This window comes from Astyanax mexicanus, chromosome 9 (genome assembly GCF_023375975.1).
Source record: "Astyanax mexicanus isolate ESR-SI-001 chromosome 9, AstMex3_surface, whole genome shotgun sequence".
Taxonomy (NCBI): domain Eukaryota; kingdom Metazoa; phylum Chordata; class Actinopteri; order Characiformes; family Acestrorhamphidae; genus Astyanax; species Astyanax mexicanus.
This window is the reverse complement of record NC_064416.1, coordinates 70001-86841: the sequence shown is the minus strand read 5'-3', so window position 1 is coordinate 86841 and position 16841 is coordinate 70001. Positions and strand designations below refer to the sequence as shown.

Genomic DNA, 16841 nt, shown 5'->3' with positions numbered 1-16841 from the left:
GATAAAGAACATATAAACTAAGAGATCACTTCAGTTTCTGAATCAGTGTATCTGATTTTACTATTTATAGGTTTATGTTTGAGTAAAATGAACATTGTTGTTTTATTCTATAAACTACAGACAACATTTCTCCCAAATTACAAATAAAAATATTCTCATTTAGAGCATTTATTTACAGAAAATGAGAAATGACTGAAATAACAAAAAAGATGCAGAACTTTCAGACCTCAAATAATGCAAAGAAAACAAGTTCATATTCATAAAGTTTTAAGAGTTCAGAAATAATCAATATTTGGTGGAATAACCCTGGTTGGTTTTTAATCACAGTTTTTTTCTTCATGCATCTTGGCATCATGTTCTCCTCCTCCACCAGTCTTACACACTGCTTTTGGGTAACTTTATGCTGCTTTACTCCTGGTGTAAAAATTCAAGCAGTTCAGTTTGGTGGTTTGATGGTTTGTGATCATCCATCTTCCTCTTGATTATATTCCAGAGGTTTTTAATTTTCATTTTTCATCATTTAATGGTCTCTGATTTTTTACAGAGCTGTATGTATGTTATTATACACCACTGGGAGATAAAATAATAAATAAATATATAATAAATAAATAAATAAATAAGCCCAGCGATTCAGAAATACACATTATTACACAAATTATCAGCCACCAATATCAGATTAAGAGCTGTTATTAGTAAAATAAAAGCTAAAGTGTTTATATTTTACAGTTAATATCGGGTATTTTAAGCTGAATGTAAATGTAACTCTTAAAAAAAAACTTGTATTTTAAATTTAAGCGAGTGCTGGATGTTAATCTACACAGATTTCTCTCCTAAAAACTGTTTATTTGGGAGAGTAAAGTGCTTTTGCTTATTTCCAGATTTGCACAATTTTTACTGGAATGGTGGAAAATAGAGGAGAACATTTTGGTTTGTTTAAAACTGTTTTTAAGTTTCTACATGATTCATTATGTGTTCCTTCATAATCTGATAGATCACTTTATTCATTTACTATGTAGAAAATTAATGTAAGGATTTTGACTGGTCCTAAAGGTGTAGAATTGTTTTACTAGAAATCAGACATTAAAATGCCAAAGGAGAGGAAAACTGTGATTCAGTAAATATATATATTTATATATAAACAGAACAGAAACATATTTTTCACCCAAACTTCATTAATTTAAGAAGCTCAGGGTGGAAAAGCTCCTTTATCTGAATCTGCTGCTATAAATAGAGGCGGGTCGGACCGGCCGGTACTTTCCTCCAATTATCTCAACATAATTTTAATTTGTGGAGATCAGGTGACGGCTCTGGAATCTGCATATAAATGGTGGATCATCCTTTTGTTTGAGCTGAAAAGCTGAGAGTCTTTTGTTTCCTGATTTAATTGTGGAGCGTTTTTCCTCTTTATCTTTCTGTAGAATATAAAACATTATCATTAAAATACAGTTTTATTATTATAATCAGACGCAGAGCTGCAGTCTGCTGAGGGCGGAGTTCAGTCTGGATCTGGATTAGTTTGATTGTATTCGGAGTTTAACACAAAAGAAAAATGAATCCTGTTTAATCCAGTAAAGATCTGGAGCTGGGCTGAGGTTCTATAATCAGAGAGTTTATTATTATAGATCTGATTCAGATCAACCTGCTGATATTACTGTAATATTCTTCACATTAAATCTGAACATATATAAAGGACAATTCTAAAATGTAAAGAATATTACTGTAATATCATCAGGTTGGCTGAAAATAAGGTAAATTAACCTGTTAAATGTTTCTATTTTGCCATATATATATATATATATGGCAAAATAGAAACAGTTAAAAAGTTAAATTTACCTTATTTACAGTAGCAGATAAAAGTTTGGACTTCTTACAGTGCATTTCTCTCTTTCTCAGAAATGTACGATTTTCTACATTGTAAATTTAATATTGGAGACATTAAAGCTCTACAGTAGAGTCTCCTGGAATTCAGGCTTTCAGTTAACAGCTGTGCTGAACTCATCAAGAGTTAATTACTTGAATTTCTTGTCTCTTAATAAAGTGTTTGAGAGCATCAGTTAAAGTAAAGTAGTGAAGAGGTAGAGTTACAGGTATACAGTGAATAGTGAATATTTGAGTAATGTTCGAATCCAGATTATGAGAAGAAACAACTACTCAACTAAATAAAGAAAAAAAAATACTTTAAGAAGAAAAGAAGCTCACTTAGTCTGAAAAGAAGAATTTTAGAAACTTTGAAAGTTTCCTCAAGTGCAGTTATTGCAAAAAAGACCATCAAAGTTATGATGAAGAAACTGGCACTCATCAGGACCAACCCAGGAAAGGAAAGGAAGAGCGAGAGTTTCCTCTGTTGTACTGGATGAGTTTATCAGAGTTTCCAGCCTCAGAAACCACAAGTTAACAAACAGATCTCAGATAAGAGTATCTAAATACTTCACAGAGTATTTTAGTTTGTTTAACACTGTTTTTAAGTTACTACATGATTCATTATGGAGAGTTAAAGGACAGTAAAACTGTGATTCAGTAAATATAAGTTCAGATTTTGCTGATGATCAGTAAACAGTATCTGATGGTATAATTTTACTGCTGTTCTCCTGCAGTCTGATAATAAAGATCATTTTACTCCTGATCTCCAGAACCTTCAGCTCAGATCCATCAGAGTTCAATTACAGATTAACCCTCCACACACCTACACCCACACCCACACCCACACCTACACCTACACTCACACCCACACCCACACCCACACCTACACCCACACCCACACCTACACCTACACCCACACCCACACTCACACCCACACCCACACCCACACCTACACCCACACCCACACCTACACCTACACCTACACCCACACCCACACCCACACCCACACCCACACCCACACTCACAACCACACCCACACCTACACCTACACCCACACCTACACCTACACTCACACCCACACCCACACCTACACCTACACCTACACCCACACCCACACCCACACCCACACCCACACCTACACCCACACCTACACCTACACTCACACCCACACCCACACCTACACCTACACCCACACCCACACCCACACCCACACTCACAACCACACCCACACCTACACCTACACCCACACCTACACTCACACCCACACCCACACCCACACCCACACCTACACCTACACCCACACCCACACCCACACCCACACCCACACCCACACCCACACCCACACCGACACCTACACCTACACCTACACCCACACCCACACCTACACCTACACCCACACCCACACCCACACCCACACCCACACCCACACCCACACCCAAACCCAAACCCACACCCACACCTACACCCACACCCACACCTACACCTACACCCACACCCACACCCACACCCACACCCACACCGACACCTACACCCACACCCACACCCACACCCACACCCACACCCACACCCACACCTACACCTACACCTACACCCACACCCACACCCACACCCACACCCACACCCACACCTACACCTACACCTACACCCACACCCACACCCACACCCACACCCACACCCACACCTACAACTACACCTACACCTACACCCACACCCACACCCACACCTACACCTACACCCACACCCACACCCACACCTACACCTACACCCACACCCACACCCACACCCACACCCACACCCACAACTACACCCACACCCACACCTACACCCACAACCACACCCACACCCACACCTACACCCACACCTACACCCACACCTACACCTACACCCACACCCACACCTACACCCACAACCACACCCACACCCACACCCACAACCACACCCACACCCACACCTACACCCACACCTACACCCACACCCACACCTACACCCACACCCACACCCACACCTACACCCACACCCACACCCACACCCACACCCACACCCACACCCACAACCACACCCACACCCACACCCACACCCACACCTACACCCACACCCACACCCACACCCACACCCACACCTACACCTACACCTACACCCACACCCACACCCACACCCACACCTACACCTACACCCACACCCACACCCACACCCACACCTACACCTACACCCACAACCACACCCACACCCACACCTACACCCACACCTACACCCACACCCACACCCACACCCACACCCACACCTACACCCACACCCACACCCACACCCACACCTACACCCACACCTACACCCACACCCACACCCACACCCACACCCACACCTACACCCACACCCACACCCACACCTACACCCACACCCACACCCACACCCACACCTACACCTACACCTACACCCACACCTACACCCACACCCACACCTACACCTACACCCACACCCACACCTACACCCACACCCACACCCACACCTACACCTACACCCACACCTACACCCACAACTACACCCACACCTACACCCACACCTACACCCACACCTACACCTACACCCACACCTACACCCACACCTACACCCACACCTACACCCACACCTACACCTACACCCACACCCACACCTACACCCACACCTACACCCACACCTACACCCACAACTACACCCACACCTACACCCACAACTACATCAGACCATCAAACATGTTATGATGATGAAACTGGCACTCATCAGGACCACCTCACGAAAGAGCAAAGGGCAGAAGTTCCCTCTGTTGCACAGGAACCATGAGAGTGATTACAGTTCAGCAGTGTTACTGTGATAAACTGTAACGAGCTACGCTAAACTTTAATAAACGGATAAATTATGATTAATGGTGATAAACTGCAATAAACTAAAATACACAGTGATAAACAGTGATAAGCTGTAATAAACTGTGATAAACTGTAGGTGATGGTTAATAAGGTGTTACTAGATGATTGCTATGGTATTGATAAACGGTGGACTGCAAATACATTTTTCCAAATACGTTTGGTGAAATATTAGATTTTAAAAACATTTATCTAAATGCTAAAATTTAAATACACGTTTATCTAAGAGAGTTTTGTGCAGAAACGTTTGGCTAAATGCAGGAATGGAAATGTGTCTGGCTAGTAAAGCTGTCCTGAGACGATTGTGTTTGTGTCCAAAAACATTTGGCTAAATAGTTTAATGCAAAAATATATTCGGCTTAAAGCTAAAATGTGAATTCATTTAGCTCAGAGAGTTTTTTATAACTAAAGGAACGTACTTTAATAAAATAAACAGATATAAAGTGAGGATAAGGTGACGGGAGGATGAATCTGATTGGACGGAGCTGCAGTGTCAGCACTCTGGGTTTATATAAAGACGAGCAGCTGCTGCATCAGAGCTTCAGCTGAGTTTATATTTCCTGTGAATCTGATTCTCTCTCAGAGATAAAAGCAGAACAGAAGCTCCGCCTCTACAGTTTAAAATAAGATATTCAGATAAAAGTGGATCATTGAGCATCAATAATATCCCCGAGTATCAGAGAGGAGAAAAGAGCCTCACCTTCATTTACCCAACACCACGTTCCTCCAAAACCATTAAACCCAGTGATCTGATTCCAGTCAGAACGGCTGATTTTCTGCCTCAGAGGAAGCAGCTGTTTCTCCAGCGTTAATCACCTGATACTCCATTACCTTTACTCCAACAGTTCAGCTCCAGAGCTTCACTAATACTCCAACACACGCTCCATCCAGCCCACAGAGCATCTCCACCACATTAACACCATCAACAACATATAACTCTAAATAAACCTTTAATAACACTCTCCAACATCTCCCCACACCACACTTACTCACGGGTTTATTCATTTAACCTTTCTATTTATTTCTTTTATATGATACATGTTCTTATTGGGTGTGTTTTGGTTTGTATTTCACACGGTATTGTTCACATTATCAATGAATGTCTATTTCCATACATAAGGTGCACTGGATTATAAATTAATGTTATTCTACACAGATTTCTCTCCTGAAAACTGTTTATTTGGGTGAGTAAAGCTCTTATATTTATTTACAGTAAGATTAGATTTCCAATATTTAATAGAAAATAATACAAGATAATAGAAAAAAAAAAAAAAAAGTAAATCTCAGATACTTCACAGATGCTTCAACCAGTCCACAGATCATCTCCAGAACATTAAGACCATCATCAACATATAACTCTAAATAAACCTTTAAAATAACGCTGGAGAAACATCTCTCAAACATCGTCTAACTCTACATTTACTCACATGTTTATCATTTTAAACTACTTTTTCTTTTCTTACTGATTACAGCTTTATTTGTTTTATATGATACATGTATTTGTCATTATTGATGAACGTCTATTTTCTGGCCTTATATTAAATTAAATTACACACTTCAGGGCTGCACAATACTGTAAATATCTCATCACAATATATAGTGCAATACACATCAGTGATCCAATATGTCCTGATATTAATAACGATCTTTTTGTATCATAAACTGGATTAAAATAGATGTTATTAAGAAGATAAAATAGGTAATGAAAAATGAAAACAGATACTAAATAAATCTTAATGTGAGAGGAAACATCTCTCATCAAATATAAATATATAAATAAAAACACTGTAAATCTTCCTGTTACAGTAAAAACCTGTAGCATGATGTGATTCATTTAATTTATCTTACTTTTATCACACGTCCTCTAGTCTGCCTATTGAACACTGGTTGGTTTACTTTCAGTTTATAATCATGTTTATTATATTATTTTAAATACTGTTTACTAAATTTAATTTGGGATAAATAAAGTATCTATCTATCTGTTTATCTATATATATTCTAAAAGCTCCAACAACAAGAGATAAATTAAAACCACCCTGATTTGTTTGTTTGCTTTGTGGTGAATTTGTTTTTTATTATTATTATTTATTTTATATAGGAAAAGTGCTTAAATATGTGTGTTATTCGCTGCTATATGATGAATAAGTTGTTAAATGTAAGATTTAGCTAGATATTGTACATAATCTATGTTTATACAGTGTTAAATACTGAATATATGACACAGTATTCAGTGTACAGATTATATAACATTGTAAATATAACAACCTTAACCATTAACTACACTATTTAACTTTTCTACAGGTTGTGGAGACGCGTCTGATCAGATTAGAATTATATTTAAGGACTGAGGGAATAATAAGTCGCAGGGATGAGAATCTCTCAGTTTCTGGTGATTCAATTCGATTCAGTAATTATTTCCTTTTCCGGAATTTTTTGAGTTAAATTGTCTATAAATTTTGTTTAAATGATGTGATTGAGAAGATAAAATATTAATTTAACAAAATAACATTTATTTAAAACAATAATTTTAGGTTCCTAATTGTATTAAATCTTTCTTGCAACATTTCTTTTTTTCTTTAAAACATAACTTGGCGAATGGCGGATTTTCAATTCTTAATCCTAAATATTAAACATAGTGTAGAGTTGTGGTGCAGCGTATTAACCTTAAACCTAAAATAAACCATAAACTAAACACATTTTTAAATTGATTTTAGAGCTTTTTGAATCGATTCAGAATTGCCAGGAATAGGAATCACGATTCTTTAAATTATAGATTTCTTTCAGCAACTCTAATATTATATATTTACTGCATAACTTCAGTGAGATTTACTGTATCACTGATAGTGAATATCAGAGAGAGACGTGGTCAAACATTTACAAACTTCAAATACATAAACTGCAACATTGTTTCAATCTTCAAATGTCTTTAAACACAACGTGCTGCAGTGTTCTTAGTGCTGCATGTTATTAGGAGATAATACTGTCGTAAACACGTCGTAAACACGTCGTAAACACGTCGTAAACACGTCGTAAACACGTCGTAACATTATTATAAAGTTATTATAAAGGGATTTTTCCCGAACGTCTGGTCCAGATGATTCTCCAATCAGCTTCGACAGATCCTCAGAGATTGAGACGGAGGAGGAGAGGAGTTCCATCAGTCCGCCGGGGATGGAGGGATGGCAGATGGAGGGATGGCGGCTGGAGGGATGGCGGATGGAGAGCTGCCGGGTGGAGTTAGTGGGGATGGAGGGATGGATGGAGGGATAGATGGAGAGTGGAGGTCAGACCCACCCTGGTGCTGCTGGTCACCGCAGGCGGAGCCGGAGTGTCCGGGGGAGGGCTGAGACGCTGGAGGGGGCGGAGACTCCTCCGCTTCAGCCAATGGGGACGTAGTGCTGAGCTGCCCCACAGGAGGCGGCCAGGGGAGATCCTTTATCACTTTAATCTCTACTGCAGAACGACAGAGAGAGAGAGAGAGAGAGAGAGAGAAAAGATACAGAGAGAGAAAAGAAAGAAAGAACGTGTAAAAAAGAGCAAAGAAAAAGTAAATGAGAGACAAAGGAAAAAAAATAGAGACAGAAAGAGTAAAGCAGTAAATAAAGAGCAAAGAAAAAGAGTTAGAAAAAAAGAACAAGAAATAAGAGAGTACAGAAAAAGTACAGAGAGAGAAAGTAAGAGAAAGTAAAGAAACGGTAAAGACAGAAAGAGAAAAAGAATAAAGAAAGAATAAATTAAAAAATAAATAGAGAAAGAAACAGCAAGAAGTGAGAAAGAAAAAGAAAAAAGAAAGAAAGAAGTAAAGAGAGTTTAAAAAAGAATTTAAAAAAGTAGCGAAAGAGAAAGATAGTAAAAGTAAAAGGAGAGTAGAGACAGAATAAGAAAGTGAGAGTAAAGAGAGGAAGAGAGAGATAGAGAGGGAAGAGAAGAAAGGAAAGTGAAGAGGGGAAGAGAGAGGGATGGGGAGGGAAGAAGAGAGAAATCGGATGAGTAAAGGAAGGATCTGGAGGAAAGGTAAAGGTCAGTATAAACAGGTTCAGGAACAACAGTTACAGTGAGAAGGAAGGAAAGAAAGGATGAACAGAATTTATCTATCCGTCTGAAGCCTGAATACCAAACACTAGGAGGGTGAGGACCAGGACCCGCCTTCTCCCATACATGTGGAGTCAGACTCCGCCTCTTTTCCAGTCCCAGTTCCACACCTTGGGCTGCCAGGTATAGAACACCACAGCATGTAAAGCGTGTGCTGTAACCATAGAAACAGGTGAGCCGGCTATAGTTCTGCTGAACAGTTAATCACTGAGCTTCAGTCAGGTTTATTATCCAGAGCTGGGTAATATTTAACCATCAGCGTAGAAAAGACGGGAATTTTAAACACGGAAACATATATAATCACTGATACACTGATATACGATCTTCAGAGCAGGACTTGCAGATTCCCACAGTGTTTCAATCTGGCAACCCGCGTGAGTTTTAAATCTTGGAAAGAGAAGGCAGGGCAGAAAACTATTTCAATTCAAATTTATTAATATATTTATATATTTCACTCTATTTCACACTATATCACTCCACTTCACACTCTCGTATTTATTACTGATTGTTGCTTTAAGTCACTGAAATGTTTTTTCTGCCGTTTTTGACAAAATATTTTTGATATTTAAATATTTGGTGCATCTCTAGAAAAAGTATAACAGGAAAGCTGTTGAAGAAAAGTTCTCTCTCTTTCGGGTTTTTTTCACACTCTCTCTTTCGCACTTGGTCTTTTGCTTTCTCACCCTCTTTTTTGTGCTCTCTCTCTCTCTCTCTCTCTCTCTCTCTCTCTCTCAGTGGGATTAGGTCTGTAGTGATTAATCCTGAGTTCTGAAGGTTCTGGTTATTCTTCAGGATTTGGAAGAGAAAAATATAAAACTCTTTAACCAGAAAGAACAAAGAGAAGATTCTCCCCCGAGTCCAAAACTTCAAACAGAAGATCCAGAGAGCGAGTGATCCTGATACTACAGAACAGCAGCCCTGAGAACATCTGCAGGACTTTTATTAACCCTTTAACTTTATTTAACACTGACAATTTTAACCCATAAAAAAAAAAACGTTAGATAAAGAGCGGTCTGCACTGTGTTAAACTGTCTCATGTCTGCTGTATTTATTGTATTGTTTGTATTTATTGTATTTATTGTATTGTTTGTATTTATTGTATTGTTTGTATTTATTGTATTGTTTGTATTTATTGTATTTATTTTATTGTTTGTATTTATTGTATTGTTTGTATTTATTGTATTTATTTTATTGTTTGTATTTATTGTATTGTTTGTATTTATTGTATTGTTTGTATTTATTGTATTGTTTGTATTTATTGTATTTATTTTATTGTTTGTATTTATTGTATTGTTTGTATTTATTGTATTGTTTGTATTTATTGTATTTATTGTATTGTTTGTATTTATTGTATTGTTTGTATTTATTGTATTGTTTGTATTTATTGCATTGTTTGTATTTATTGTATTGTTTGTATTTATTGTATTTATTTTATTGTTTGTATTTATTGTATTGTTTGTATTTATTGTATTGTTTGTATTTATTGTATTTATTGTATTGTTTGTATTTATTGTATTGTTTGTATTTATTGTATTGTTTGTATTTATTGTATTGTTTGTATTTATTGTATTTATTTTATTGTTTGTATTTATTGTATTGTTTGTATTTATTGTATTTATTTTATTGTTTGTATTTATTGTATTGTTTGTATTTATTGTATTGTTTGTATTTATTGTATTGTTTGTATTTATTGTATTTATTTTATTGTTTGTATTTATTGTATTGTTTGTATTTATTGTATTGTTTGTATTTATTGTATTTATTTTATTGTTTGTATTTATTGTATTGTTTGTATGTATTGTATTGTTTGTATTTATTGTATTTATTGTATTGTTTGTATTTATTGTATTGTTTGTATTTATTGTATTGTTTGTATTTATTGTATTTATTTTATTGTTTGTATTTATTGTATTGTTTGTATTTATTGTATTGTTTGTATTTATTGTATTTATTTTATTGTTTGTATTTATTGTATTGTTTGTATTTATTGTATTTATTTTATTGTTTGTATTTATTGTATTGTTTGTATTTATTGTATTGTTTGTATTTATTGTATTGTTTGTATTTATTGTATTTATTGTATTGTTTGTATTTATTGTATTGTTTGTATTTATTGTATTTATTTTATTGTTTGTATTTATTGTATTGTTTGTATTTATTGTATTGTTTGTATTTATTTTATTGTTTGTATTTATTGTATTTATTTTATTGTTTGTATTTATTGTATTGTTTGTATTTATTGTATTGTTTGTATTTATTGTATTGTTTGTATTTATTGTATTTATTGTATTTATTGTATTTATTGTATTGTTTGTATTTATTGTATTTATTTTATTGTTTGTATTTATTGTATTGTTTGTATTTATTGTATTGTTTGTATTTATTGTGTTGTTTGTATTTATTGTATTTATTGTATTATTTGTATTTATTGTATTGTTTGTATTTATTGTATTGTTTGTATTTATTGTATTTATTTTATTGTATGTATTTATTGTATTGTTTGTATTTATTGTATTGTTTGTATTTATTGTATTGTTTGTATTTATTGTATTTATTTTATTGTTTGTATTTATTGTATTGTTTGTATTTATTGTATTGTTTGTATTTATTGTATTGTTTGTATTTATTGTATTGTTTGTATTTATTGTATTTATTGTATTGTTTGTATTTATTGTATTGTTTGTATTTATTGTATTTATTTTATTGTTTGTATTTATTGTATTGTTTGTATTTATTGTATTGTTTGTATTTATTTTATTGTTTGTATTTATTGTATTGTTTGTATTTATTGTATTTATTTTATTGTTTGTATTTATTGTATTGTTTGTATTTATTGTATTTATTTTATTGTTTGTATTTATTGTATTGTTTGTATTTATTGTATTGTTTGTATTTATTTTATTGTTTGTATTTATTTTATTTATTTTATTGTTTGTATTTATTGTATTGTTTGTATTTATTGTATTTATTTTATTGTTTGTATTTATTGTATTGTTTGTATTTATTGTATTTATTTTATTGTTTGTATTTATTGTATTGTTTGATGCATGTTTGCAGAGGGAATGATAATTAAATACCTCTTGACTCCCAGGTTAGTGAGTGATACCAGTTAATGAAATAAATGACAGTATTTTGCAGATCCAAAGCCCATATAACCCTGTATTTTACCCTGTGCACAGAGAGAGAGAACAGAACTGTGTGTAGAATTAGACGCCAAACTCCCGATCAGACGCCAAACTCCCGATCAGACGCCAAACTCCCGATCAGACGCCAAACTCCCGATCCGACGCTAAACTCCCGATCAGACGCCAAACTCCCGATCAGACGCCAAACTCCCGATCAGACGCCAAACTCCCGATCAGACGCCAAACTCCCGATCAGACGCCAAACTCCCGATCAGACGCCAAACTCCCGATCAGACGCTAAACTCCCGATCAGACGCTAAACTCCCGATCAGACGCCAAACTCCCGATCAGACGCCAAACTCCCGATCAGACGCCAAACTCCCGATCAGACGCCAAACTCCCGATCAGACACTAAACTCCCGATCAGACACTAAACTCCCGATCCGACGCCAAACTCCCGATCAGATGCCAAACTCCCGATCAGACACTAAACTCCCGATCAGACACTAAACTCCCGATCCTATGCCAAACTCCTGATCCGGTTGGTGTTGCCAGGCTGCAGTGGGTTGGCGCTGGTGTTTGAGGTGTAATAAAGTCGGGATGTTGTTTACAGCAGCGTGGAGCTGCAGTGTGTTTTACAGCCTGATAAACGAACTCCAGCAGAAGCTCCAGATGCAGAGTTATGGACTCGTCCTCGTTCTGCGGCGGCTGAGTTACCGTACGGAGAGAATCCTGCCGTCAGCGTTCTGAGAAAACACTCTCACGTACAGTAATAACGACCACGACAGCACTGATCAGAGCGACGTCTGAAACGCCCTGTTAGCAGCAGCACAGAGGGAACAGTCATCGAGCTCGAGTTCTGCCCCATCTGATAATAAACGATAGTGATGAGTTCTCTAGATCATGAATAATTTCAGTGTCTTTAATGAGGGGGTATTTATTGATGGATTTAGGGCTGTAAGATAAGTGAGATTCTACAATAATAAACATCATAAGAGCTGCAGTAACACTGTTATTAACAGCAGACTCAAACAGAGGGAGATCCTCACACTGCAGACTGTAGTAGAAATGGTACAGCGAGACAATGAGTGGAATAAAGAGAGGTAGCACGATGGAGAGCATGGTAGAGTTGCGGCAGCACAAGATAAGGTAGCATGAGGTTAAGTTGAGATAAACCAAGGCAGAGTAATGGTGAAGGCCCAATCCCACTTCACTTTTATTTTATTTTTCTGTTTTGCCTTAAATACTGTAACTTCTGCTATCTGTTGCACCATTTAAGGTGGACCGGGAAAGTTAGCGAGCAACAGAGACTAGTGATCTTTTTTCGGCTTGTTATGAAGAATTTGGCCATAAAACATTAAAACTACACATTTACCTCTGGTAAAATAGTGCTAATCGTCATTTTGTGTTGCCATCTTAACAAAGATTCTCAGACCCCTCGGTTTAAAGTGAAAGTCAGAAAAATCTCTGTATGAAAAGCGAATAAACCCCTATCCCTTAGAAAGCGGAGGTTAGAGAGCGGCAGTTACAGATCGGTGGTTAGCGGTTAGAGAGCGGCGATTTGTGGTTACAGAGCAGCAGTTAGAGAGCGGCAGGTCTGGGAAGCTGCCGGCAGAGGAGCTGTTATCTTGTCTCTGCTGGCGAGTCAGGCAGAGGTCAGAGCTTTACTGAATAATATAAAAGTTCCTCTACAGCGGGGTGATATGGGGGTGAGGCAGGGTAATGTGGGGGTGAGGCGGGGGTGAGTCGCGGTGCTGCCTGTGTGCTGATTACAGCGCTAATTCTCATTGGCCGCTGCTGATTGGCGTGTAATTGTTTTGGGAGAGGGAGCTCGGATCTCCCTGCAGAAACTCTGCCGGTTTATCAGCAGGTCAGAGGAAGCTCAGCCGCAACGAGACGAACCGTCACACTTCTGATTCTCCTGCTGGTGGAGAAGAGAAAGGAGAGAAAGGAGAGAATGGAGCTCCAGTCTTTTAAAGAGTTTCTGCTCCTGAACTAAACACTGGTTTAGATTAGCTGCTTTCTGTGAGCCGCCTGGCACAGCGGGTACAGATCACCTGGATTAATCAAACTCCTCCCATGAAATAACTGGAAATGATCCAGAGCGTTGAGGAGGTTCAGGGATCAGGTAGCATGGAAGCATTAACGTTGAAAGTCTTAATGTGAATTGATGCTACATTAAAATCAGGACTATTCTAGAAATAATGTTTATTTAGAGGAAAAAAACAGTGAGTTTGTTTGGTGAGTTTGTTTGGTGTGATTCTGGTTGTGATTCTGGTTATAACAGCGCTGTGTAACTTAATCACTAACAGAAACACTAAGCAGAAATTCCACAGTTTCAGATTAACATTAAAAAGATTTACTCAGAGTTCAGGAAAACTTCCTCAATCCAGAAACACCTCTTATAAAAGAATGAGCTTTTAGTAACGCCTTTTAGTAAGTTCCTAAATCCTACAAATCACCCGCACACAGCTGAACCATTCACAGATACCCAACACACCCAACACACCCAACCAACCAGCACCACTGGAGCCAGCGTACCAAACACACCCAACCAACCAGCACTACTGGAACCAGCGTACCAAACACACCCAACCAACCAACCAGCACTACTGGAGCTAGTGTACCAAACACACCCAACCAACCAGCACTACTGGAATCAGCGTACCAAACACACCCAACCAACCAGCACTACTGGAACCAGCGTACCAAACACACCCAACCAACCAGCACTACTGGAACCAGCGTACCAAACACACCCAACCAACCAGCACTACTGGAACCAGCGTACCAAACACACCCAACCAACCAACCAGCACTACTGGAGCCAGCGTACCAAACACACCAAACACCTGAAGCTCCACAGTGCTGAACTGATGAGTTTTACAGATCAGTCAGTGTTATCCTGAGAAGGACACTCTGTCCTCTCCGTGAACCAATCAGCAGCCGGCTGACGGTTAAGACACAGTTGTATAAATGTTCTCTAAATTCCCTGAGGGCAGAATCTGAGCAGCAGAGGGATGTTTCTCATGTTCTGTGTCCTGATTTCAGCTGATCTGGAAAAGCTGAAGAGCTGAGAATAATCAGTAAGCAGGACAGTTTAGTTCTGCAGGACTCGTCCTGTAATACAGTATCGATCAGTCCTGATACACTTTAATTACCAGACTTATAAAAGATCCTGATCGAGGTCTTAAAAAGATCCTAAAAAGCTTTAAATTTAACTTTTAAAAATTGTCCTGTTTGTTTACAGTGTGAAACTCTTTATTGGACAGTACTGATTTTATTCAGATTAATTACAGGAAGTTGGGTCATGATATCATCACCCATTAAACAACAGAAGAAGAAAAAGAAGTGTTGTTGTGAAATCTCACTCTAACTCTGAGTTATTAAGTGTGAAAAGCTCTTTCGTTTGTGTTTATCATGAAAAATCAAACTGAGATAATGATAAAAACGATTAAATAAAAAGATTAAATAATAAATCGTAGCTCTATCCTGGCCTGAGATTTCTAAAAAAGTCTGACCTGATGGTTTATGGTGGCTTATGGGGGTTTATGGTGGTTTATGGGGGTTTATGGTGGTTTATGGGGGTTTATGGTGGTTTATGGTGGTTTATGGTGGTTTATAGTCGTTTATGGGGGTTTATGGGGGTTTATGGTGGTTTATGGGGGTTTATGGTGGTTTATGGTGGTTTCTAGTCGTTTATGGGGGTTTATGGTGGTTTATGGGGGTTTATGGTGGTTTATAGTCGTTTATGGGGGTTTATGGTGGTTTATGGGGGTTTATAGTCGTTTATGGGGGTTTATGGGGGTTTATGGTGGTTTATAGTGGTTTATGGTGGTTTATGGGGGTTTATGGTGGTTTATGGGGGTTTATGGGGGTTTATAGTCGTTTATGGGGGTTTATGAGGGTTTATGGTGGTTTATGGTGGTTTATGGGAGTTTATGGTGGTTTATAGTCGTTTATGGGGGTTTATGGTGGTTTATGGTGGTTTATAGTCGTTTATGGGGGTTTATGGTGGTTTATGGTGGTTTATGGTGGTTTATAGTCGTTTATGGGGGTTTATGGGGGTTTATGGTGGTTTATGGGGGTTTATGGTGGTTTATGGGGGTTTATAGTCGTTTATGGGGGTTTATGGGGGTTTATGGTGGTTTATAGTGGTTTATGGTGGTTTATGGGGGTTTATGGTGGTTTATGGGGGTTTATGGGGGTTTATAGTCGTTTATGGGGGTTTATGAGGGTTTATGGTGGTTTATGGTGGTTTATGGTGGTTTATGGGAGTTTATGGTGGTTTATAGTCGTTTATGGGGGTTTATGGTGGTTTATGGTGGTTTATAGTCGTTTATGGGGGTTTATGGTGGTTTATGGTGGTTTATGGGGGTTTATGGTGGTTTATAGTCGTTTATGGTGGTTTATAGTCGTTTATGGGGGTTTATGGTGGTTTATGGGGGTTTATGGTGGTTTATGGGGGTTTATGGTGGTTTATAGTCGTTTATGGGGGTTTATGAGGGTTTATGGTGGTTTATGGTGGTTTATGGGGGTTTATAGTCATTTATGGGGGTTTATGGTGGTTCATAGTCGTTTATGGGGGTTTATGGTGGTTTATGGGGGTTTATGGTGGTTTATGGTGGTTTATGGGGGTTTATAGTCATTTATGGGGGTTTATGGGGGTTTATGGTGGTTTATGGGGGTTCATAGTCGTTTATGGGGGTTTATGGTGGTTTATGGGGGTTTATGGTGGGTTTTTTGTGTGTTTATTTGTGGAGACAGCAGTGGTGCTACATCCTGGTACTACAGAGGAGAGGGTGATATTTAAATGAGGTAATCACAGTGCTTATGGGTGAATAGTGATAGTGTATTGTAAATAAGAGAA

The 16841-nt window shown here is 37.8% G+C and overlaps 1 protein-coding gene across 3 annotated transcripts in view; it reads right to left on the bottom strand.

Moving 5' to 3' along the window:
• LOC103028816 (SH2 domain-containing adapter protein F-like) overlaps positions 1-16841 on the bottom strand; it is a gene marked incomplete at its 5' end in the record, with an annotated part of 107114 nt that overhangs the window by 24791 nt on the left and 65482 nt on the right. The window contains 1 exon segment of one of the 3 annotated variants that reach the window (XM_022685704.2): positions 8049-8207. Within the exon segment in view, the coding sequence (XP_022541425.2) occupies positions 8049-8207 (159 nt within the window). 3 annotated transcript variants of the gene reach the window in all.